The sequence below is a fragment of the Lepisosteus oculatus genome, chromosome 17 (assembly GCF_040954835.1).
Source record: "Lepisosteus oculatus isolate fLepOcu1 chromosome 17, fLepOcu1.hap2, whole genome shotgun sequence".
Taxonomy (NCBI): domain Eukaryota; kingdom Metazoa; phylum Chordata; class Actinopteri; order Semionotiformes; family Lepisosteidae; genus Lepisosteus; species Lepisosteus oculatus.
The window spans coordinates 9,390,295-9,413,680 of record NC_090712.1 but is presented as its reverse complement, the minus strand read 5'-3'; the positions used below and the strand labels follow the sequence as shown (position 1 = coordinate 9,413,680).

Here is a 23,386-nt window from a genome sequence, read left to right as displayed (position 1 = left end):
GAACCACTAAGATTTATATTTGAGAAACCAACTAATAAGTACTTGATTTATGAGGTTACCTGATGGACCAGCTATGAGTGGTGGCAGTCTAAAAAAAACCCACAGAGTTAGAATTTTCAATGCTGCCAAGAAAAAAAAAGATTACCTCCCATTGGATTCTTAGCTTGCTCGTGGTGCAAGCAAGCCGCCCAACTCTCATGAAATGGACAAGAGTTCATGAAAAGTACCAACTATTTAGAATTGACACAGTTGTCTGTTTACTTAGGAACTTCTTGCTCTCTGAAGCTTAAGAGTTTCCTACCCCCCTTCTTTTTCTTATCTCCAAAGTATTTAAGTTCACAGAGTGGCCTAAAGTTTTGCTACAGGCTACGGACAGAATGGCACATTTAGCACTCTTGCGTTCCTTAACAGCTGTCAGACAAATAATAATCCCTATCCTGGGGTTCAAGATTAGCCGATCCAGTAGTCCCTGATGGGGGAATACGTGACCTGTGCAGGCGAACATTTCTGTCTGCCTGTCCAAACACATGGGTGGAAATTAGCTCTTCTTAGTTTGCAATTACAAAAGGTGGGTTCAACATCAAAGTGTAAAAAAAATAATCATATTCCTTTTCAACTTTTTAAATCCTGACTTCTGTGACTAGTCCCCAGTGAATGCAACTATGGAGAACTGAAACGGGTCTTCATCAAACAAGAATGGCAGAAAATCAGGACACATCCACTCAGTCACTTCATTGTGCTTTCAATGCTAACTTAGAAAGCATGTCAGAGAGGCAATTTCTACAGTGTTATTTTAACCTCAGCACTTACTCACTGTCTATGACTGCATTAACTTTACCACTGTTTCTTTTCCCCAGAAGAAAGTGACATGCTGAAGTTGTAAGATATTACAAAAGCCTTCCACAAAGGCCATTTAAGTGTCTTGGTGGGACGTTCTTTCATTTTTTCATTACACATTCTCTGCATGTTTAGAAGGTGATCAAAATCTATAGAAAATTGAGTAAGACAGAATCAAATGATTGCGGAGCTTTGTGGGTCTGTCACTTTTGTTTGGGCTGAAATGAAACCTACTAGTTTTTAGAGGAAGAGCTTGTGAAGCCTCCCCAAGGGTTAAATGGAAAGCCTTGGTAGCAGGTTATGTGACTGGCCAATGTGCTCAACTGCATCCTTGCATCTCAAGCTGCTTTTCGTTATAGTTAACTGGCACATCAAACTGCCTGCCTGTGACCCAGATCAGAGTCGTACACAACCTGTACAACAAAGGGCACGGTTAGGAAAATGCTAAATGACAGGAAAGTAGAAATAAAAACTTTTATTTCTTTGAATATACAGTACTCTTGGAAGTGATATTTCTAATCCATTTTAACTGACAGATTTTAAGTAAGCATAGATTAAAAAAACTGCATTTACTACACTTGAGAAAGCATTGAGACCATGTTTCAGACGCAGGTCGTCAATACCCTGCCAACAGAATGTCTCCAGATGTACTGTACAGTCTGCATTCTCCGCAAAGCTACTTTGCAAGACTTTAATTTGTTTAATAGCTTATGCTTTCTTCTTTGAGTGCACATCACTAAAGTAGCAAATTCAAGAGTTTAGCCAAGGTGCCATGCCTAAATCAGGACCCATCCCTGCATGTATGTAGAAAAAGGATATATTTAACAAAATGCAAAATGCATACAGTATATGTACTCTATGGTATGGTAACTCTATGAAAAGGAAGTCTGCTAAGCAAATAATATTAATAATAAAAATTTTAATCATCATCATTCTAAGCATTCTTATGGAAGAAATGAGGTCCTCACCATTAGTGGATTAGTTACTGTACGAAAGAGGACTTTCTTCTTAATACTTAAGATTTAAATTAATCACTTCCCATGTTATTTTACCCATTTCTGTGCCAATGACTAGAGCATGGTGCATATCCATTCAGGTTTTGTTGTTCTGACTTGTAACAAAATAAGAGAAAAAAAACAGTCCACAGAATTAAATATTTAATGTTTCATCTGAAGTGCAAAACAAACCCATCCCCTTGGCAAAGCCTGACATCTCCTCCATTAGTTCTAAATGCTGTTATGAAAAAAACGCAACAAAACTACCTCTTCATGACAACTAATCCCTTTAATTGAGAAAATCCCCACTGCACAGTGACTCCTGTTGGGAGCACTGGGCCAGGATCGCTGCAGGCTCCCTTCGGTTTGCAGACTGGCATGTCTGTGCTCATCCAGCTGGGAGACTCCCGGCATCCCTCTCTCCCCGTGCACAAGCCATGGCGAGTGTCTCTGCGGCGGAAGACAGCCACCTCATGGAAAGGTTTCATATGGCTGCTGTTCTGAAGGGGTGCAGGAGAGTCATGCCACGCCGAAACGGATGTCTCACCTGTGCACGGCTTAAAATATACAACCACACTGAACACATCTGTCAAAATTTGAATTAGCACTCTGGTTTTGATGCTCTTTTTAAAAATAGACATCTTTTTCATTTTGATCATGTCTATACTGGGAGTGTGGAACAACCTTCCCAGCCATGTGTTTACTCCTCTACTGTATGTTATATATTTATAACTACATATAATTATTATTATAATTCTATGTAGAATTTCAACAATTCACAAGTGATAGCCACAAAGACCCTGGGATTTCATCATAACAAACATCTGAAATGTAACAAATTTAATTTTGGAAACCAACTCATTTTCTAAAAACTCTTTAATATTTTAATTTTTAAATACTATACCACTTTGTTGGGCATTGAAGGCCATCTGCATTATATTTTCTCTCACATATGCATACATATTTTTAAGTGCAAATGCAAAATGCAATGTAGTTTTCCCTCTTTCGCACCAAGCCTTCATCTGTGTGTCCCAGGATGTGCTGTAGGTGGATTTCTGCAGAGGTGTGGTGTGTGAAAATCAGACAGATTACAGATCACCTTGTCAGACAGCATTCAAACACAAGTGTTTCATTTATAACACTTCCTATTAATCAGGAAACCAATTTCAAATCCTTCCCATACTTTCGGACCATTTGTAATTTGTTTTGTGACACTAATGACAATTCACTATTAAAATAACTTAGAAAAATGTTATTCGTATACTTTGAAGCTATACAACTTCAGTTATAATACGCTACATCAGATGGCTTAAATAACCAACAGGAGGGTGCCTTGGGCAGTGATTAAGGTTAACACCAGCACACACTGTTGCTTTCACTTCAATAACTACACCCTATAGCACATTAAAAGATAATTCTAAGCTTTTATTTGACCCTAATAGTTGTATGTTTGTCCATTTACCAGCATGGTTACAAATCCTAACCAATATGCATTAAAACCTAGAAAATGCAATGCAGCAAGACTCTTATCTATGTCCTTCAGGGTGTGTCATGTTCTAACTGTCTTAGTAGCAAAACCAGGAATAAAAACAAAGCAATACTTGGAGAAAACAGAGGGACCAATGTCATAGATGAAAATGCTGTATCAGGGGACACTGGCTGGTTGCCCCAGAGCACTGTACAGTAGTTGATAAGTTCAAATTAAAACAGATCATGTTATGAAGGTCAGATATGTAGTTTCTCCATTGTGCTTTGATAACCTTGGCATCACTGGAACTTATCTGAGTGGAAGGATGAAGCTAAAATTCCCGATACGGAAGATTATCAGTGTCAGAAGAACATGAATGGAGTGCAGCTGGCTGCGTTGAAGATTCCCAGAAATAAGACGTTATCTCCGTGGTAAAGGGGTTGCTGGCAAAACATGTCAGATAAACAAGGTAGATAAAAAAAAGAATGAATAAGAAAATGTAAAATATGAAATGTAAGAAAATATTTACATTTGACAAGTCCTAAAAAGATTGTGAGAAAAGTCGGGACACTCTGCATCTTCTCATGAAGGTTCTATTGATTTCAGTAACAGCAGAGCTTTATAATTTTCAGCATTAGTCTGGTGACTCCCTGACTGGAGAACAATTCTCTGCATCCCTCTGTGCACAGCGTCTGCCACGATCCCCTTCCCACTACCTTCTAACATACGAGTCAGTGTTGCTTCATGCAATGCCATAAAATATTGGAGAAAAAATAAAAGATTAGGCGATGGGTTATACTGTAAGTCTTTCTCCAACCAAATGTAACATGCTGAAAAATCTCTGGCCATGCAGTGGTAATTGATCGAGGCCATTTATTGTTTACTGCATTTCAGATAAGAACATGAAATGCAGGAAAGTATCTCACAATATTTGCTATTTGTGGAATACTGTGCACAGTTCTAGCCAGCATGTTACAGGAGAGATATTGCTGCACTAGAGAAAAGGGACAAGATACCTTGCCAGGCTTAAAAGAATGACCTACATTGATAGGCTAAAACGACTGAAGCTTTTCTCTGCTTCTGAGAGGATCTGATTGAGGTATTCAAAATCATTGGAATATTCACAAAATTAGCCCAATGGACCGCTTTATTAAAACTGAGATCAGAATGCACCATTATTTAAAAAAGGGCTGTGGGTGCCTGGAAAATTGCTGCCCCGCCATGTAAGAAACAGCTGCAGTAGTTCTTTGGATTAATTAGCTACTAGCAGCCTGACGAGTCCAATGTGTTGAAGAACTTCTTCTTGTGTGTAACCTGTCTTAACATTATTTTTAAGAAAAACAAAGATCAATATTTTCAGCAACACAGCATCTCTGTGAATGAAAATAATAGCCATTTCAGTTGTGGAATCTTTGTCTTTTCACAGAAGCTACAATTACAGTAAAGTACAGATGCACAAGGTTTGTTCCAACAAAGGGTTCGCAAGTGCACATTGTCACAATGTCCATTTTCCTCATTTAGAATTTCTTAATTAGTCCCTAATTATGACGGATCAGCATTAAAAAAAAATGTTGTTTGCAAAATGCCGTCTTCAAAATCGCAAACAAAACCTGCCACAACGTCAAATGCTCTCTACAGGTGCAACAGCGAATATCAACAGAGGAATGCTCTAAAGTGCGGCACGCCTATTGAAGCGCACAAGGACAATGTGGCGCCAGCCGTAATGTTGAAAGAAATGTGTAAGTTTGCAAAGTATAGTGAAATTAACCTGGGGAAAATACCTCATGCATACAATCCGAACACCAAGTGGAGTGGTTATAGAGACACTCCTGTGAGAGACAAGCTATTGACTAACAGAAAGGATAATAGGATTATGAACAACAAAACAAAATGAGCTAAAGGTAATACTACTCGTTCTGGAGACATGTACAGTGTGTGTATCCATCACGCCTCTGACAACGTTAATGAAGTCCAACACTCACTGTACAACTGATACTGTAGGCAAGCCTTACTGCTGGCAGGAACCGTCTAAATAGGTGGGTGTGAGAGGTTTAAAGGGTCAAAGAGGATCCAGCTGTAATTGTCCCAGGACATGGAGTGTGCACAGAGTTAAAAGTTGAAAAGTTCATGCAAAAGTGTAAGATAGGACCCTTAGGCCAAAGACAGAACATAATACAGACTGAGCTGAGGAGGTGGGGGGTGACAGATTCCTCGATGCATGAAACCAGAGACTACGGCTGACATGGCTAAAGGCTGAAAAACCAGTGCACACGCTGACATGTGAGGAACTGCATGGCTTACTGGGGTCAATTACAGCATACGAGTTAGCGGGAGGATGCTGGTTTGGGCAGAACACTAAAGATCGAATTTTCCCATGAGCCATCTCTAATGCTATAAAAAAAGACAGGCACCGAGATCATGCAATAACCTTGGAAAAAACAATATGAGAATACAAATTAAAACATTTTAAAAAATTAACCACAAAAATCAAATTCAAAATCAGAAAAGTTAAAAAAGTAAAAGTTTTGAATGTTATAGCGCATAAATAGAATAAATAGTAATAGAAAAAATGTTTCACTCAGTAGTTACAGGCAATTATTTATAATTGGTAGCTGGGTATTTAATCTTAGACAAGGAACACAAAGTTTTGCATACCAGCAATGCCTTACAAAACACAGGATTAGTTAAAAATGCTTCCTTTAGCCTTTAATAAAAGCCTGTCACATTATTGCATTTCCTTAAACACAGCATTCAATGTTTCTTAATTGCAAAACTTATCAGTTTCTGTTTTACGTCTATTTGTCCTCAAAGTGATAAACAAAACAATTGCTTATTTAAATTTCAATGGATGTTTAATTTGAAATTACAGTTTAATTTTTCCCAGGGTGATCAGCTCATAACAAAGGTATCAAAACAAGGTATTTTTGGAAAAACAGGGTTGATAGACTAAACACAAAAAACATCAGGTCTTTTAACAAAGTTAATTATTTAGTCATACTGTAGGTTTTAGAATATTCTGTGGTTTGATACTAAAATTATTAGTTCAGATAAATTGTTTCATTTGCATGTATTTAATAATAATAATGTGCAACAGTCAACAGACCCACCCTTAAACGAGTATTACAGAAGATCAAAGGATCAGGATCTCCGGAATTAGTGAAAAGTCTATTGATAATACTGAGTGGGGAAGCAATTCTTCCAGTCCTGCACTGAGAAACTCCACAGTGCACTCCAGTGAAGGAGAAAAGGAGTAGTCCTGGAATGTCTCCAGGGCTCCAGCAGGCATTCTGGATGAGGAACATTAGGCAGTGTGCTTACCAGAATGAGTATGGCCCAGCAGAAAGCATGTTTCAGGAGGTTTATGGTGAAGCCCAATGCTGGGAATGCTTTTTGCTATTTGTCTCTTTTCAAACTGAAAGTAACAATGATAAGCATGAAGTGGCCAAAGATTTGACTGTGCAGGATCAGCCTCCTGGTAAAAAAAATAGAAAAACACCGTCTATCTCGAACTACTTTCTTGAGAAACTGTACTATACTGTGTATTCAAAGGAACATATTGTATATAAACATACATTGGGATCACTTGAGTGTTAAGTCACATCTCTTCTCTTTACAGAGCATGTATCATGTAGATATACAAAGCAGCCCTGCTTATTAAGCCTGGCTTTCCCTTTTCATTTTTTTTATTTTTGAGAAATTAGGGGTTCTGTTTTCAAGCTCATGAATGGGTCATTCTAAGCAAGATAAAACACATTTAAAAAAAAATCTGCAGGTTACAAAACAATAGAAAAAGCTTCTTCCTTTTAAGGAAAAGTATAAGAAGGCCACTAATTAATAAACTCACCAGGTTTCAGATATAAATATGTGTACAAAATGTGTTAACTTCCTGTACTGTAACCATATACAGGTTTATATAACAATTTACACTGTTTACTATATAAAACACAACTGTGACTCTCCAGGTTCCCAGATCCCACTATTCCCACCAATGGGTCAACAGTGCCTCTAATGAAGTCAACCCCACTCTCTTGTGTCTCTTGGGAATGTCAAGATTAAACACGTTCTTTCCAGGATAGTAGTAGACATTTCAGATTTACAATGAAAGAATTCAAATCTGCCTCCCTTTCCACATTCTCCTGTGCCACAGCACATCCTTAGGAAACCATCTGGTGTAATTCTCTCTTCTGCCAGGAGAATATCTTTTCATTCCATATTAGTCTCAATTAAAAAAAATATTGGCAAAGAAAAAAACAAAACAGAAAAAATAGTTCTTAGCATGTTTTTTACATCTTGTGCTATGAATATGCACAACTATGCACTCTATATCTCTGTTTTAAGATGCACCTTTCTTCTAGGATGTAAAATAGTAAGTAAGCCTTAAATGTTTGCGTTGTTTTTAGAATGATTTAGAATGCTATTTTAGGTTTGAATTTCACAGTGTTGTGCCTGGAAATCTGATGATATTGATCTTAAATTGATACACTTTGATGTGCAGAAAAACACACAAATTGCACAACAAAGTTCAATTTCATTTTCCACAGCAACCCCAAACTAGCTGCTGTAATGACTTTTTTTAGAAAGCAGGTACAGGGCAAAAGACTGGAACCGAAGACCTAGAAATGAGAAACACTAAGAACTTCTGTAAACCTCATTAAAAGGTAATGCAAAAGTTAAATTGAGATAGAATACAATAAAATGGCATTTCCAGGTATTTGCCCTTAGAACCAGAGCAGTAAAATAAACAGAATGACCATAATGGCAGGAGCTGGAAGGTGGAGCAACTGTTCTCTTTACAAAAAGCTCTGCTTTGATGAACAGCTTAGTGAGGGAGTCTCTGTGGGATCGTTATTTACACTCTTTGCTCAGGACTCTCAAGATTAGCGTTTATCCTAGGCCATCCTGGCCCTACATTATTCTGTACTCTCTCTCCTTTCTAAATATCTTTGCTTTGCATTCCATCTGGAAAAAAAAATAAATCCACAATCTTTAACTCATCTATGAGGAGACAAAACGCATGCTACTTTCCTCCTGTTTCTAGTCACCTGACTTTTTTTTTTCAAAATGCCAGCTGACATGTGAGCTGGAACTTTGAGAGCAGCTCACATTTAGATATTTTAAAGCTTGTTAAGACATTTTATTACATGTGGACACTGTGGAGTTATGAGGCGAAAAAGGTCTTGATTTTGTTTCTGATTTCTCCCTGGATCTTGTCATTGAAGAAGATATTCTAATAATGCCGATAGCCGTTTCCACAGCCTATGCATTTAAGCTATTACGAAATGACACTGGTAACTGTTAACCCTTGTATCCCCTATGCTAATCAATGCTTTCTTCAATGTATGGTTCTATGGCGAGAGACTGAACTAAATGTTCTTCCACAGAAAAGTGAAAGAAAAGGTTTGAAGTAATTTATTCGCTGTCAGTGTATAAGAAGAAGTGTAGCAGTGTAGAAAAAAGTTTTCGACTTTTTTTACCAAACTTAATGTGGTTGCACTCCCCAGTAAGAGCTGAATCTGATCACGCCACAAGAATATGTATTTAAATCAGATCACTGCACAAGAATATATAGTCGAAAGGCCAGCTGGGCCACTGATCAGTGAAGAAGGGGTTTTCTCTTTTTGCTTTACTGTCAGAATTCCAGATAAACTTGGGCAAGGGCAGTTAAGTCAATGACAAGCATTTCTACTTGAGTTCCAGCTTTAGGACAAAGCTTTTCTTGCCAGCATCACGATACACTCCAGGACCACAAAGCAAAACCGTTTACTTCTGATTGTTTTTTTTTCCCATGATGCATTTAAAATAAATAAAGACACTTATTACCCACTTATTTTCTCCTTCTCTCTGCAGGTGGATAGAAAAAAAGTTAGTTTTCTACCTAATTCCCTTATTAAGTTAGAACACTTTCAAATTGCATTGGCATATATTTTAACTGTTTAGACCGGGATGCAATAGCAAGAGAAATATCATGTATAAAGACAATAAAGACATCAAACCAAATTTCTGAATTTTCTGTCAATTCAGCTGACAGATTCCCTCAGAGCTCAATAAGACGTTCACAGTTTTCACAGACAATTATCTTCAATAAGGCTATGATTTCACCACATCCAGGTACTACACCTTCCTTCACATTACCCAGGGTTGAAACTACTTTTTTATCAAAAGAAAAACTTCAAATACAAGTGCTTTCACCAGGTCAACTAGGACAATGGGTAGAAGTGTATTTCTCATTCACGTCTTGGCTTGTTAGATCAACTATCATCTTACTAGAGTGGTATCCTAAAGGGAAAGATAAGTTGCTGAATGTTCACTGACAGTTTAAGTCCTTAGAATGACTTTCAAAATATATAGTTTCCAGTTTCACATAACATTGCCTTATCAAATATTTTTTCTTTGAATACAAGTGTAAGGGAAAAACCACTTTTTAACCAACAATATTGCATTCTCAGGTCACTGATGATACAAGAGGTTGCACCTTGCTATCTGGAATTTAAATTTATTCTTGCTTTCAGCTAGAACAAACTGCATGTACCAGTTTTAGATGCTAAATAAATTAAGTGTTATGAAAATGCAGCAAAATAAGACAAGAGATAGAGTGGGCAAAACGTTATTTAACTATGCTCAATGTCAACTGAACACACTAGCAGCCCCAGACTTGTAAAGCTATAGTCTTACATGTAATTGTTCAAATCCTTAGGCATTTTCTTGGTGAACAAAAGTTGCACAGTGTTAGGAACGAGACAGTGCTAGCAACAATGGTATCTCCAGCTATTTTGTCAGTCTGAGAACATGACCCCAGAGCTACTCAACCTCTGTAAGTATAAAAGTTGCGTTGTAAATGAAAATTGTGGTAATTTTCAAACTTTTTTGCTGCTACAATAGCTAACTATGTCTCAACAAATTACAAAGCTAATTTGGAACTGTGCTTATATATCAAACAGAGAACAGATAAAAATATCTTGAAAAGGTTGTCATAATATTTGCAATTTGAAAAAAAAAACTTCAGAATTATTTAAAAACAATATAGAGGATACAATCTTAATACGGATAGCAATCTCTCACTCAGAGAGCAAAAGATATATCAGTTTATTCATGCACTTAAAACATAGCTGCTAAAATGTAAATATTGCCATTTCTATGTTAAAAAGTAGGCTTTATTACACAAAGCTTTAAACACATGGGTTAGTTTTACAGTTAGATTAGTCAATGTGGCACAAAACAATTGATAAAACAAACTAAATACCTTCATTATGATGTGGTGAGATTAAAATGTGAATGTCCATCAGTTTATGCATGAAATTCTTAATGACCACATGAAACCAATCAACCCTTTAATATACACTAAAATACACAAAAGTAGATATATTGTATATTGTGTTTTTTTGGAATACATGCTGATTTTTATTGGAGGGAGGAGGAACTGATAGCAGAAAGGTTCAAATAGTAATTCAACCCCATTCAAGCATAAAAAACCTGGGTGCTAATTTTCCCCACCCTCACCCCCCAAAAAATAACATAACTTTTGAGGCTGCAGTCTTTGAGCTGAAATCAAGTAGAATCGGAAACTGTCACATCCTTAATTATTACCTTAATTAACTGCCCTTATGCAAATACAATTCTGCGTCGCCAGACTTTATCAAGACAGTTCTACTGACATTTCTTTCTCAAGACTTGTAGCAAGCGTCCATGGTGACTCCAGACCACGCCGCAACAGGATTTCTAACAGGATTTTTTTTTGCACTTGTTTTTAAACCAGAGAAAAAAAAAGGCTTGATCGCAACATCAAAGGCAACGTCAAAGGCAACTCACTACCACCCTCTATAGGTTTACAAATGAACAAATGATTCTTTAATCCCTAATAGAGCTAAACTTTATTTAAGGTTATCCAGCTCATTTACTTACTGAAATAGGAAAAACAGCTCTTTGTCCATTAGAAAAGGGTGGGGGAAGTGCCAAGGAAGATGTTATTAAATTGGGGTGTGATCTGTTTAATTACCCGTGATAACAATTCCAGATCAGCTGCCAACCACTGAAATGCAAAGAAACTGTAACTGTAATGCATATTCTTGCCAGTACTGGTTACAGTAATTGACCACAGACCTTTAGGGCAGGGTGTTCACATTTTTCTAGCCCTGCACTTGATAGAAGTAAAGAACAAATGGATTTCATGATCATTACAAGATAATCTCTCATTCATAATAATAATTTAATTCCTTGGTTCCAGGAATTATTACAATTTATACATTACAACCATTCTAACTCCAGTGTAACTGCTTGTGTGCCAATGTAGATGCTATCTAGGTTCCAGTAAAGGACAGTAGTGTTAAAATAAACTTTCCATTAAAAAAGACAGGCCAGGTTCTATATATTCTTTATATGGTTATCTATTGCTTTCATACAAAAAGGTTGTGTGTATAAATGAGGGCCTTCTCAGATGTGGTTTAATTCTAGTGCACTTTTTTAACGTAAGCACCAGGAAAAATGACATTTCTCATAGAAAATGAAGGCTCCTTAAGTGAAAAGATTACAAATAAAATGCCTCCCTCTAGTGTTCAAACCTCATTACTCCAATTACAGGACCTTCCTAAAACCTTCACGTTTCTCACACTAGACATGTCAGAATTTACACTTAAGACCAATGTATGGCCTTATTTTGGAGTTATGATGACGTTTTCAATAAATGTGACTTTACAATTCCCTTTGCAATCACCACTCAATTCAGACTGTATGTCCTTTACTAAGACAAAGAGATGCAAATAAACACGAAACATTCGCGACTGTGATTCACCTGGAGTGATCTGAAGATTCTACAACATGCAACTGCAAAAATCCTTAAGATGCTGGGAAAACATTAGCACTTAACTAGGAAATACCTCCTTTCAGGTATCAGCTATCACTAGTTTATCTCATATTATAGATCCATGGAAGAAGGATGTAAACTGTTGTGTACAATCTTCTAGGTGAAAGCTCTTTCACAGTGAAGACTCCCTGAAAGAAGTAGGCTATAGGTCATCGTGTGAGCAGAGATGCATCTTGAATTAAGTTAATTAAACATCAGGTTTAGAATGAGCAACGTTTAAATATTCTGGTGTTACACAGAATACAGTACAGTATATCTCCCTGGTGTGTTTGTGCTGCTTAAGGCAACAACACAACCAACATGCAATCTGTCCACAAAGAGAAGGATTTAAAGCCTTTTCATAAGCAAATCCATCCAAAAGTCCATTTGCAGATTTCTATCAGAAGAGTCTGTTGGATTTCATTTTAACTCAGTGCTTAATAACCTACAGTAAATAGACTTGTCATTTGGTTTCTTTGGTGCCAAAGCTTCACCCGGCACTTCAGGTGCATTTAAAAACATGTTTCTGAAAACTGACAATTGTTCTGAATGTCTGAACTAAGAGTCCAGAGTTTTTTTTTTGTTTAATGCATCAAGGAAAGTGGCACATAGTAAGAAGGTAAATAGTAAATAGTAAGAAGACAATATTTAAGAATGCTAAGCTTATTGTAGTAATTGCATTCCTATACCTTTAAGATGTACGTTTGCTCATTTTAAGTAGCAAATCTTATTTAGCTTTAATATAAATAGCATTTGCAGAACCAAAACCAATCCATAACAAAAACAAACATAAAGCTGATCATCGCTATTATTAACTAATACAGATAAGCCTGTATTGTTAAGTATTACAGTGAGTTTATTCACAAGACAGAAAAGGGGGGGGGGGGTGTATTTTATATTACAAGACACAGCTTGTTTAGACTAAGAACTCTAGGAGACTAACATACAGTAAGAGAGCACATGTGGATCAGCTTCATACTAAGGAATTTCAAACATTGCTCAGTTAACACTGCCAAGACAGCGTGATAGGTCTGCAAGTATGGGCACATAGATTAAGAAAAGAAACCTAGTTTTAATAAATGCAATACCCCTGTATGAAATGTCTTTTACGAAGAGTACAGAATGTTAGGTGATTACGGCCCCATTGCATAGTTTTATTGCCTCAAGATTATTTTCTTGAGGTGCACCATCTCCTATTTGTTCTTGTTACTAGACTTCTGAATTTAAGACATTACAGGATAACACGCTTTTGATTAACTGTACAGCAGAACGTCGGTGTCAGTTTCTGAAGGTTTGAAAGCTCTCCAAACCACGACTTGTTAAAACCTCCCTCGCTCCATTCATACTTAATAACTATGAACAAAAATTATCTCAGCAAGCCTGTAATGCTGCAGGAGAGAGGTTTTGGCAACACACCCATAAAATGGTTCAATTAAACGTAACACTGTGCTTCATTCCTGATTGAAGTACTAAAGATTTGTGTGAACCAAACACAAACATTCAAATGAGGCAGCAGCGAGGCATGGAGCTGGAAGCTGGAAGACTAAAGGACAATCTTTTTTCCAGCCACCACCGATCCTCTCATCTGTTTGTTAACGCTCTTAACAGCCCTGAAAAGATACCCCTGGAAACAGATCCAACAGAACAGAAGACAACCCAAAAACAAAATAGAACTATGTTTCTGCCTGCAAGAAAACAAAGTAGTAAAATAATACCACACCTACTTAAAAAAAAATCCAAACCTGTTAAAATGACCTATTTATTAAATAAATAACACTACAGAACCCTTAATAGGCACTTGGAAATGTCTGTCAAAGCATAATGGTTTCCAAAGTCAATGAGATGTAATAAAATCTGGGCCAGCTTTGTTCAACTGATGTAATGACCCTGTAATTAGACCATGAAATATTCATAAGTCAGATCACCTAACACTACCCCCTGAATGGAAAGCCTCTGACACTCCTGCTCTGAAAGGACTAAGCACCTGGCCAGGGAACTGCAATTTTCTGTGTCAAACCAGAATGACAACGATCTCACAATCGTAGGTTAATGCACTTCTTCTTCCCATTGTTACAGCATCTCTCCTGACAGCAAACATTCAACTCACACGAATCACACTCATCGTTGATACATCCATTTCCAATAAGAGCTTTGTCAACACAGGGCCGAGGGGAGCCACAGACCAGCCCTGCAGACCACGGGCTCAAGGCAGGATTCACCCTGGACAGGATGCCAGTCAATCACAGGGCACATCCTCAGAGACACATACACAACATGTTTCTGGACTGTGGAAGGAAACCAGAGCACCCAGTGAAAAACTACATGTCCAGAGGAGAACATGCACATTCCTCACAGAAGGTGCTGCAGGCCAGAATTGAACCCAGCACCCAAGAGCTATGAAGCAGCTTATCACCATGTTGCTCAATAGTGGGTGTAATAAAAAACACCCACTATTATTTCCAAGAACTCTTAAAAAAAACTCACATTTCAAAATGTTTTCAAGATGCTAGGGAAACATGTTTGCTAAGGAAAGTGAATAAGTAAAATCTACAGAAATACCACTACATTGCAAGCAAACATTTAGGTCAAACAAAACGTAATTTGTAGCTAGAAGTGATCTCCACCGGACCAACCAAAAAAAAACACATAAATTCTATGTATTCTCTACAAAGATAAGGGTTCATTGAGGAGGTGGATCAGTATATAGCCTTCTGTGACAACCTTATGTTCAGGCACTGATCCACACATTTAATCAATATTAGTTGCTATTTAATTTATTATATTAGATTATTCCAATTGTTTTGTACATTGGTTACTTTAATTGTTTCCAATTGTTTTCTTTCCTATTCGTTTCAGTGCAGTAACACTTGCTCCAGGATCTGAAGGTTTAGTCCAGTAACGCAAACTGAATTGAAAAATAAACATCAGAACTACAACAAAAATGTCTTAGCGTTGGAGGAACAATGATCTACTGTACTTGGATTCTTCTGAAATAATGATCTTATACAGCACTTTTCACTTTTTTTCACCCGTCAGTGAAAGGTCATTTCTAAAAACTTTTTTCAAAGAACAATTTTCTTTTTTTCCATTTGTTAAATGTACACTAGAGTGTCTGAGCGTATTCGTTCTGTCTTAGCAAGAAGATCAATTCTTCAATAATCCAATGACGTTATTTTAACTTGTAGGTAAATGACCGTGGTCCAGTTGCACATTGTAGGTAGATTTTAAAAAGAAGGGAGTATTTTAAAAAGTGAAAGGCAGATATGGTATTAACATAATTTGAAAAAACAACGGGTAAATTATACTGAAACTGTCTATCCAAAGGTATTGTATCTACTCAGTACTACCAGTAGAACTGTCGTTTCGGTGGAGCTCATGAACTGCACAGTTATGTTTAATACAAAAGTATTTTAGACATTTGAAGCTTCTAAACTAACCAAGGTCAGGTTGATAATTAAGAATCACTCAGATTTCTATTAGAGAGTCTCATACATTCTGAGAATAAAATATAAAACTACATTTTAATAACATCTATTTTAATGAACATCACTTGCAATTGCAGAACAGTAAGCGATAGGAAGAAATAGCAATCGAATTCTAAACCTGAAATCACGAAATGTAGCACAATTCCCATTATTTCAGAAGCTGGAAAGTATTAATCCCACAGCCTGTCGGACTAACTCTACACATTTATAGTTTGGCATTGTTAAATCAAACGGGCTCATTCAAACATGCATGCACAGTGAATAATCATGAATCTATACTCACGTTAAATCTTTAAGCAGAAGACATCAGGTATTTTGAAACCACTGGCGTATTTGACAAGCACTTAAGAAATGCCATTTTAAACTTCCAGTTTCAACCTACCTGCTGTGTTCCGAGATCTGATGTGCAATCTCTGCAGCTTGCATTCAGACGGAGGAGCAAAAAACGGTTTACTGGTCTCTGTGTCAAAGAGAAGGTGTAATTTTTTACCCTTTTGTTTCTTTTTCAAAAGATTCTTGTACATGTGATGTACAGAAGACTGTTGTTTATTTTACAGCTACTTCTTAGATTGAGCACCGGTACGCCGTCATCGCCGCACGAACGCTTCCTGAAGCGGCTGGCAGGTCTTGCTCTCCGTGTCCAGGCAACCAGGGAAGCTTCCTCGACTCTCAGACTCCCTCGGCCCAGCGTGCGACCGCCATTACCTTCCGGGTCAGACAAGTCGTTCCTCCCGGGAGGGCAACTGAAGTTTTAAGCAATATTAATCATCCGTAGTAACGGAGGTGTAAACATTCCTCCATCATCTCCTGATTCCGAATTTTAGATCTGAACATGCCCGTGCACACGTGTAGAAATTGCGTTAAACGCTTTGAGCGGATAATCACTTTTTTTAAAAAAAAGATAACATATATACTGTAGGTAGAAAAGTGTTTTCATGCAGAGGAAGTCCAAAAAAATGCCGCTGTTTTTTATACATTTGGAAAATCGTGCTTACATCAGGAAGAAAGCCGAGCTCCACATTCATATTAATCACCTTTTCCCCCAATGAAATACTGGCAGGCGATTCTAAAAATGGAAGGGAGCAGGGCATACTGGACAATGTATTTCCCAAATTTCGATTTCGGAGCAAAATAAAAAATCTTTGCCGGAGTCAACACTACAAGTCCCAGAATACACTGGGGTCAGCGGCACATGCGCATTAACAACTCGTTGGGCCCCCGTGATCAGTTGCTGTCTGAAATAGAGGTCACCCTCACTCTGTTCAGTTAGGTGAGAGAGTTGGTGTCTAGCAGATCAAGAGTCATCGAAATGGTAAGAGGACGGTTGGCATCGGTTTGTAAAGACATGCATATGTACATTTTTAACGTGTTTAGGATTCTGGTTTGTTTTTTGGGCGGTTTTGCCACTTTATCGCCTTGCATTGTACATAGGTACCGACATCGGGCCGATTGAATATAAATATGATATAAATCGGAAGACGTTGGAGGGTAGGAACCGGAGTTTCTGGTATGTTGAACTCCATTGTTTAAGAAAGGCGTTTACAGTTTGCACTTTCAAATTTGCACCAAATAAATTTGGCGTTACATTTTTTTAAGATGAGCTACAGTTACTTGACTTGCGTACGCGTTGCACGACACTTGCAGTGCATAATCGCCATGGTGTTATGATTTTTCCGACATCCGTTTCATCTGCTGTAGTCTAATGGCTGCTTATATGCCTGTTTATATGCTTTTTGTTACCTCGAACAAAACCCCAAGGTCACTGCAATGTAGAACAGCAAGTTTATTCCTGCTGCGAAGCTGAAACCGATAAATTAACGTTCATTTAGACTTGCATAAACATTTCTGAGGATATATTGATTATCGGCTTTAATCTTTATTTTGAATGTGTGCTGTGTATCTATGGAGATGTCCTTGCAGTCGCTTCTGCGGGAGGTGACTCTGGGAGGGGAAAATGTTTATAAAGCAATTTGAGATGGTCCGTCATTAAGCCCCCATTTTTCACCCTGTTGTTGCAGTCTGATCCCATTAAAGTTTTGGTAACTGGCGCTGCTGGCCAGATCGCCTATTCCCTTCTGTACAGCATCGCTAAGGGAGATGTCTTCGGCAAAGATCAGGTAAGTAATGGACCGGTTTAGTTGCATCTTTCTTTAGGAAACACACCCTAGGCCTCATATATAATTAAATTGCGATGGTACTGAAGAACTTTAATTTTGGGCTGGCAAACTGCAGACACTAAAGACGTGTAAGTTACAAACGTACTGTTTGTAAGTGGGTCTTTTGCCAGGGGCTGTAAAATGGTATCTGGCAATTTAGGATTATAAAATAGTGGTGCTTGAATTTAACATTAGTCACTTCCTTGCCAATGCTTATTTCAGCTGAGTTTAACTTTTTGCTCGCATGTTCTTAGTCCATAATAAGGGCATCTGAATTTAGTTCTTCTGAAGGTGATGTGCACGGTGTAACCTTGTTTTGTGATGGCGTGACTGCATGTGCGCAGTGACTCTGGTCTGGTTGTTGTGCTTCCTTCTGAAGTATTTTGCCTCCTCTTCCTAGCCGCTTGTTCTTGTTCTGCTGGATATCACCCCTATGCTGCCAGTCCTGGACGGCGTGGTGATGGAGCTGCAGGACTGTGCCCTCCCACTGCTGAGAGGTATGCTGGGCCCGATGCCCCAGTCTGCTGGAGTCCCAGTTCTCTAGCAGACAAGCGTGTTAGTGTGTAGAGCCTTAACCCAGTGAAGCAAGGACTTTCTTTATGCAATTAATGTGTGGGGGGGTAATTTAACTCCTACAGATTACTCTAAATGGAGGACAATTATCCTACTACAGAGGGTTTAATTTTGAATATGATTAGTATTTTTTTCCTAGTCATGTGTAGTGAACATGTAGGTTAGTGCTTTAAATGGTGTGCACTTCTCTAACTGCTTGGGTGAATTAAAAATTCTAGGTAATATTTTGAAGTGCACAGCTAGTCTTGAAGAGGAGTGATGGTTCCTTCTGTGCGTCTTATCTCGGGGGGGAGGGGGGGAATTAAAATCCTGTAATCTCATTTTCGTCTACCTTTGTTCATTTTAGTTTGTGCTGAAGCTAATGACATCAGATCTGCAACATAATTCAGACCAGTCCTTCATAATTGCAGACTGCATGTGTAATATTTTTTATTCCACTGCTTGAAAAGCACTTTGTCCCAGCACCATTGATTAAGATCCGTCTCCTGCCGTACAGCGCTATAATGGAGCTCTCTGCCTACTGACTGCAGCCCTAGTCTGAGGTCCCCCCTGCAGAACTGACACTGCTGTGTGTAAGGCTCAGCAGCGGATGGTGGAGAGGTGTGCCGAACTGCAGGGCTCTGATTGGTCACTTAGTGACCTAGATGAAAGCACCACCCACAGTATGTGCCGCAGTAACAAAATCAGACTGTGTGCAAGGTATACTACTGGAAATTGATGAATGCACAGAGCCCAGGCTGAAGTTCAGCCTGATAATGGGGGTTTATTGCAACTTGCAACACCAGATTGCCTGATATTGGTGACCAGCAGTTTTCCAGCCACTTGTAAATGAGCATTTTAAGTTTTGGCTGCTGTTGGCAGAAATCTAATCCTCTGTTTTGTCAAGGGAAAAACGAGTTTGCAGAGCTTCTGTCCGACTATGAAGTGTAATTCTGTGGTTTGCAGAGGTCATCCCAACTGACAAGGAGGAGGTGGCTTTCAAGGATCTTGACGCAGCCATACTGGTAGGCTCCATGCCAAGAAAAGAAGGCATGGAGAGGAAGGATCTGCTGAAGGCCAATGTGAACATTTTCAAGTCCCAGGGTGCCGCTCTGGATAAATATGCCAAGAAGACCGTCAAGGTGACTAAGATTAATGAGCCTGTAATGAAAGCACAGTTTTGCTGGTGGCTTGTTAGATTTGGCTTTAATTCATTGCGCACAGCAGTCAGCCAGTAATTCCCATTTCTGTGCTGCAAATAACCTGAATTCCTCAGCTTACATCCTGTGGGCTTGTAATTTGGACTGAAGGGGGGGTAAAGCACTTGAAAGAAATGTTGAATAATTGTAAAATGAATGTTCCTGGTATTTAATGCTTTTGAAGAAATGGGATAGAAACAGCTTGTGTTTCTGCCCTCCATTGGCATAAAAAAATAGTGACCAATTTGTTCAGGTTATTTTGTATAGTGGTATTCAGAAAAGAGTGCATTGAAGGTACACTTCGTGATTGCTTGAATTGATGTTTGGTGTGACTAGAGCTGCATATATCCATCAGTTACCATACATTATATCTATATGGCAAGACCAAGGCAGTGGTTCAATGATCGCTTTATAGTCTGCATGTTCTCCTTGAGTTTCCATGCACAATCCAAAGACCTTGTGACCATGTTAATTGTCATCTATAAAATTGCACAAGGCGTGTTTTTCCTCTGCCCTGCGATGCACTGGAACACCAGGATGTCAGCCCACATGGCTCCCTGTGCCCTGAGTGGTGACTGAACATGTATGGCAACACAATAACCACATTATTCTAGCCCCAAGCTGCTAGAATAGGACTTGTATATAACTACATTTGATTTGTTTGTAACAAAATACAAGTATGTGAACTGATTAACCCCCAAACCTCCTCCCATTTATGTTCAATTTCTTGACCTTATTTCAAAGTAATCTTTTGAGTCCCAGATCAGAAAACATGCAGTAGGCTTTTCATTTTTTGTGGAGGGTAATGAAAACTGCACCATGCAGAAAATCTTGTATTATTACACCTAAAAACTGGAATGTAAAAATGTATTCCTTTGGGAAACTGTGCCCACCATAGGAGCAACACTATTTGTAGGGTATGAAATCGCCAGTATTCAGTCAGTGGGGTGTTCATACCTTGTTTGGCGGGAATGGGCTCTCCATGGTAAGAATTATATATGTACTGTAACTGCTTTAGGATGCAGAGCTCACACAAAAAAATGAAACAGGTGACTTATGTTTGTGGGTTTAAGCCTGATACAAGAAAGAGAAGTGATCCTTTGTTATTCTCCAAAAATCTAAACTGCTCTGCTTCTGTTCAAATCTATGGGTGGTAACCTGCTATGACTGCTGATGGCAATTCATATTGACTCTGTGTTGGCTTTTTTAGGTATTGGTTGTGGGAAACCCTGCAAACACCAACTGCCTGATTGCCTCCAAGTCAGCTCCTTCTATTCCCAAGGAGAACTTCTCCTGCCTGACCCGTCTGGATCACAACAGGGCCAGGTCACAGGTCTGCAGCCTTCACCATGACCTTGTAACCAAATGGTAGAAAGTTTGTATTGTAATAATGTGGGCACCAGTTAGGCTACATCCATCAAATAACCGCCAATCAATGTTCTAGAGAACCTGTGGGGATATAAGTTTGTTTTAGCTGACCAGCGTGTGCTTTCAAGTTAATCTTCAGTATTCTAGGATCTACTTGTCCAGCACAAAGAGCAAGTATATCGATTTAAACGTTGCCCAATGATAAAGATGTTGGTAATATGCATCAGTCTAAGGCTGAAGGTCCTGTTTACACAGCTAGAGTATTTACCCAAAAGTGAAAGGGCTACTCAAAACTATTTCTGAAGCACACTTGCTGCTTTATATAGCTTGAGTGGAAACAAAAGACTAATTTAGGCTGAAAGTAGTTAATTTTTCTTGCCCTGCACAGGTGGCGATTCGTGTGGGAGTCCCAGCTGACAATGTGAAGAATGTTATCATCTGGGGTAACCACTCATCCACCCAATACCCTGATGTGCATCACACTAAGGTCAAAGTTCATGGCAAGGAGATCGGGGCCTATGAAGCCGTGAAGGATGACAGTTGGCTCAAGGGAGATTTCATTTCTGTGAGTTGTTGGTTTTTTTTTTTTCCCCCTCCAATGATTTTTCTGAAATATGGATTTGAAGTAACTCTCGCATTTCTGATTTTTTCCCCAAAACGTACATTTGACTTTCCTCGTGCATTGTCCACAATTCAAGGGAAGATTAACATCTTATATAGTTGCCCTTGTTTTTTCCCCAAGATCATAGTGTCTCTAAATAGTTGAGCTTGTGGACGGCTGGTTTGGCCTGTCTTGGTGAGCTTTGCCCCAAGTGCTATGGGCAGTGTCCAGAACCATGTGTGTAAATCCTCTGGGTTTTGCTTTTTTGTTCTTTGGCAGACGGTGCAACAGCGCGGGGCTGCTGTAATCAAGGCCCGCAAACTGTCCAGCGCCATGTCTGCCGCCAAGGCTATCTGTGACCACATGAGAGACATCTGGTTTGGCACTCCTGAGGTAAGCAGGTTTCTGCTGTTGGTAGATGTTGGGTCCTTCATACTGTTCTGTAATGGGATAGACTAGGGGAGAGCTGGCAAAGTCAAAGCAATGTTGTACAACTTGTGAGGAAACAAGATCCCTAAAATATCCCAATCGTGGTCATCCTTAACATATAAGAGTGGAAAAATTATTTAAGGGTGTTTGACCATTTTACAAAAGCCTGTGCTGTAGGTGAATGTCAGAAGTATGTTTTGCACATCTGGAAAAAAATCCTTTTAAAACCTAGAGTATTAAAACCCACTGTCGATGAAAACTGTTATGGTATATAAAGGTGACTGTTCTGCTTTTTGGCCACAACAATTTAACAGTGTTCCCTGCTCTAGGGTGAGTTCACTTCTATGGGAGTGTACTCTTCTGGAAACTCCTATGGTGTTCCAGATGATCTCATCTACTCCTTCCCCGTCGTCATCAAGGTAATGCTGCAGCTACTTCTATGTGGATCAATGGGTAGTCATTAACCCTTGAGACTTTTAAGACTCCAATAAGATTTTTACCTTTTTGTAAAGTTCAGGGGAACTGCAAAGCTATTTTCATATTTGGGGTTAGAAAGCATTGCGTGTATTTCAAACATGTATGTGCCACATCATGTTCTGCGATTCAGAATGAGGCAACAAAATGTCCAAGGAGGTGAAGCGGCCCTATTGCACTGTGAAGAAGCAGCATTGTGAATGCATCTCTTTTCATTCAATAGAAATATTGCTCTTGATTTCGAGAGCTTACTTGTTAACTTGGCATCCAGATCACATTGGAAACTTTCTGCAGTGAAACACCGCACAACCTGGATTTAATTTGCTCGTATGTCACATTATTACAGTGACTAGCGAGCAGGAAGGGCCACTTCACTTCGCAATTCGTGGGAACTCGCTCTCGCCTGTGGCCAGAGCTGGGGTTTGCGACAACATGATGACTTGGAGTACTTCCGCAAAGTTTATGATTTCAAATTAAGGACAAATAAATATCAACCTTTTCTGAATCGTCAATTAGTTTATTTTATTAGCAAGATTTAATAACCGGTCTGAGACATTGGGACTGTAGTTCCCCTTTAATTGGCGTTTATTGAATGATGTTGCCTGACTGAAAACCGCTGTCAGGTATAAGGTCTTTTTCACTCACAGATTTTGCCTTCTTTCCTGCTTAGGGCAAGAGCTGGAAGATTGTGGATGGCCTTGAAATCAATGACTTCTCCCGTGGGAAGATGAATGCCACTGCGGCGGAGCTGGTGGAGGAGAGGGACACAGCCGTCACTTTCCTGGGAGTCTGACTAGGGCAGGACCCAGCAGCAACGCAGCACTTAGAAACCCAGAACCTTCCCTCTCGTCTGTAACTCCAGCAGCTCGGTGTCATTTGTGCAGCTTTAACGGGCCTTGCCGGAAGAAACTGGGGATGTCATTGTAACGCACTTGTCCTTGTATCGGTGATATAAAAATACCACAATAAAAACCATGTAAAGTGTC

At 38.9% G+C, this 23,386-nt stretch overlaps 2 protein-coding genes across 3 annotated transcripts in view; one reads left to right on the top strand and one right to left on the bottom strand.

Moving 5' to 3' along the window:
* The window catches only part of wdpcp (WD repeat containing planar cell polarity effector), a 68,191-nt gene extending 51,537 nt beyond the window's left edge, over positions 1 to 16,654 (bottom strand). Inside the window, exon 1 of one of the 2 annotated variants that reach the window (XM_015363063.2) lies at positions 16,004 to 16,654. The gene's annotated coding sequence lies outside the window, so the exon portion shown is untranslated. The remainder of the gene's footprint in view (positions 1 to 16,003) is intronic. The other variant, XM_015363064.2, reaches the window with a different exon arrangement.
* A 171-nt stretch (positions 16,655 to 16,825) lies between these two features.
* mdh1ab (malate dehydrogenase 1Ab, NAD (soluble)) lies at positions 16,826 to 23,386 on the top strand. The gene is made up of 9 exons (XM_015363065.2): positions 16,826 to 16,933; positions 17,640 to 17,738; positions 18,178 to 18,274; positions 19,296 to 19,471; positions 20,739 to 20,861; positions 21,285 to 21,461; positions 21,777 to 21,890; positions 22,256 to 22,345; positions 23,071 to 23,386. The coding sequence occupies exons 1-9, from the start codon at positions 16,931 to 16,933 to the stop codon at positions 23,191 to 23,193; spliced, it is 1,002 nt and encodes a 333-aa protein (XP_015218551.1). The 5' UTR covers positions 16,826 to 16,930; the 3' UTR covers positions 23,194 to 23,386.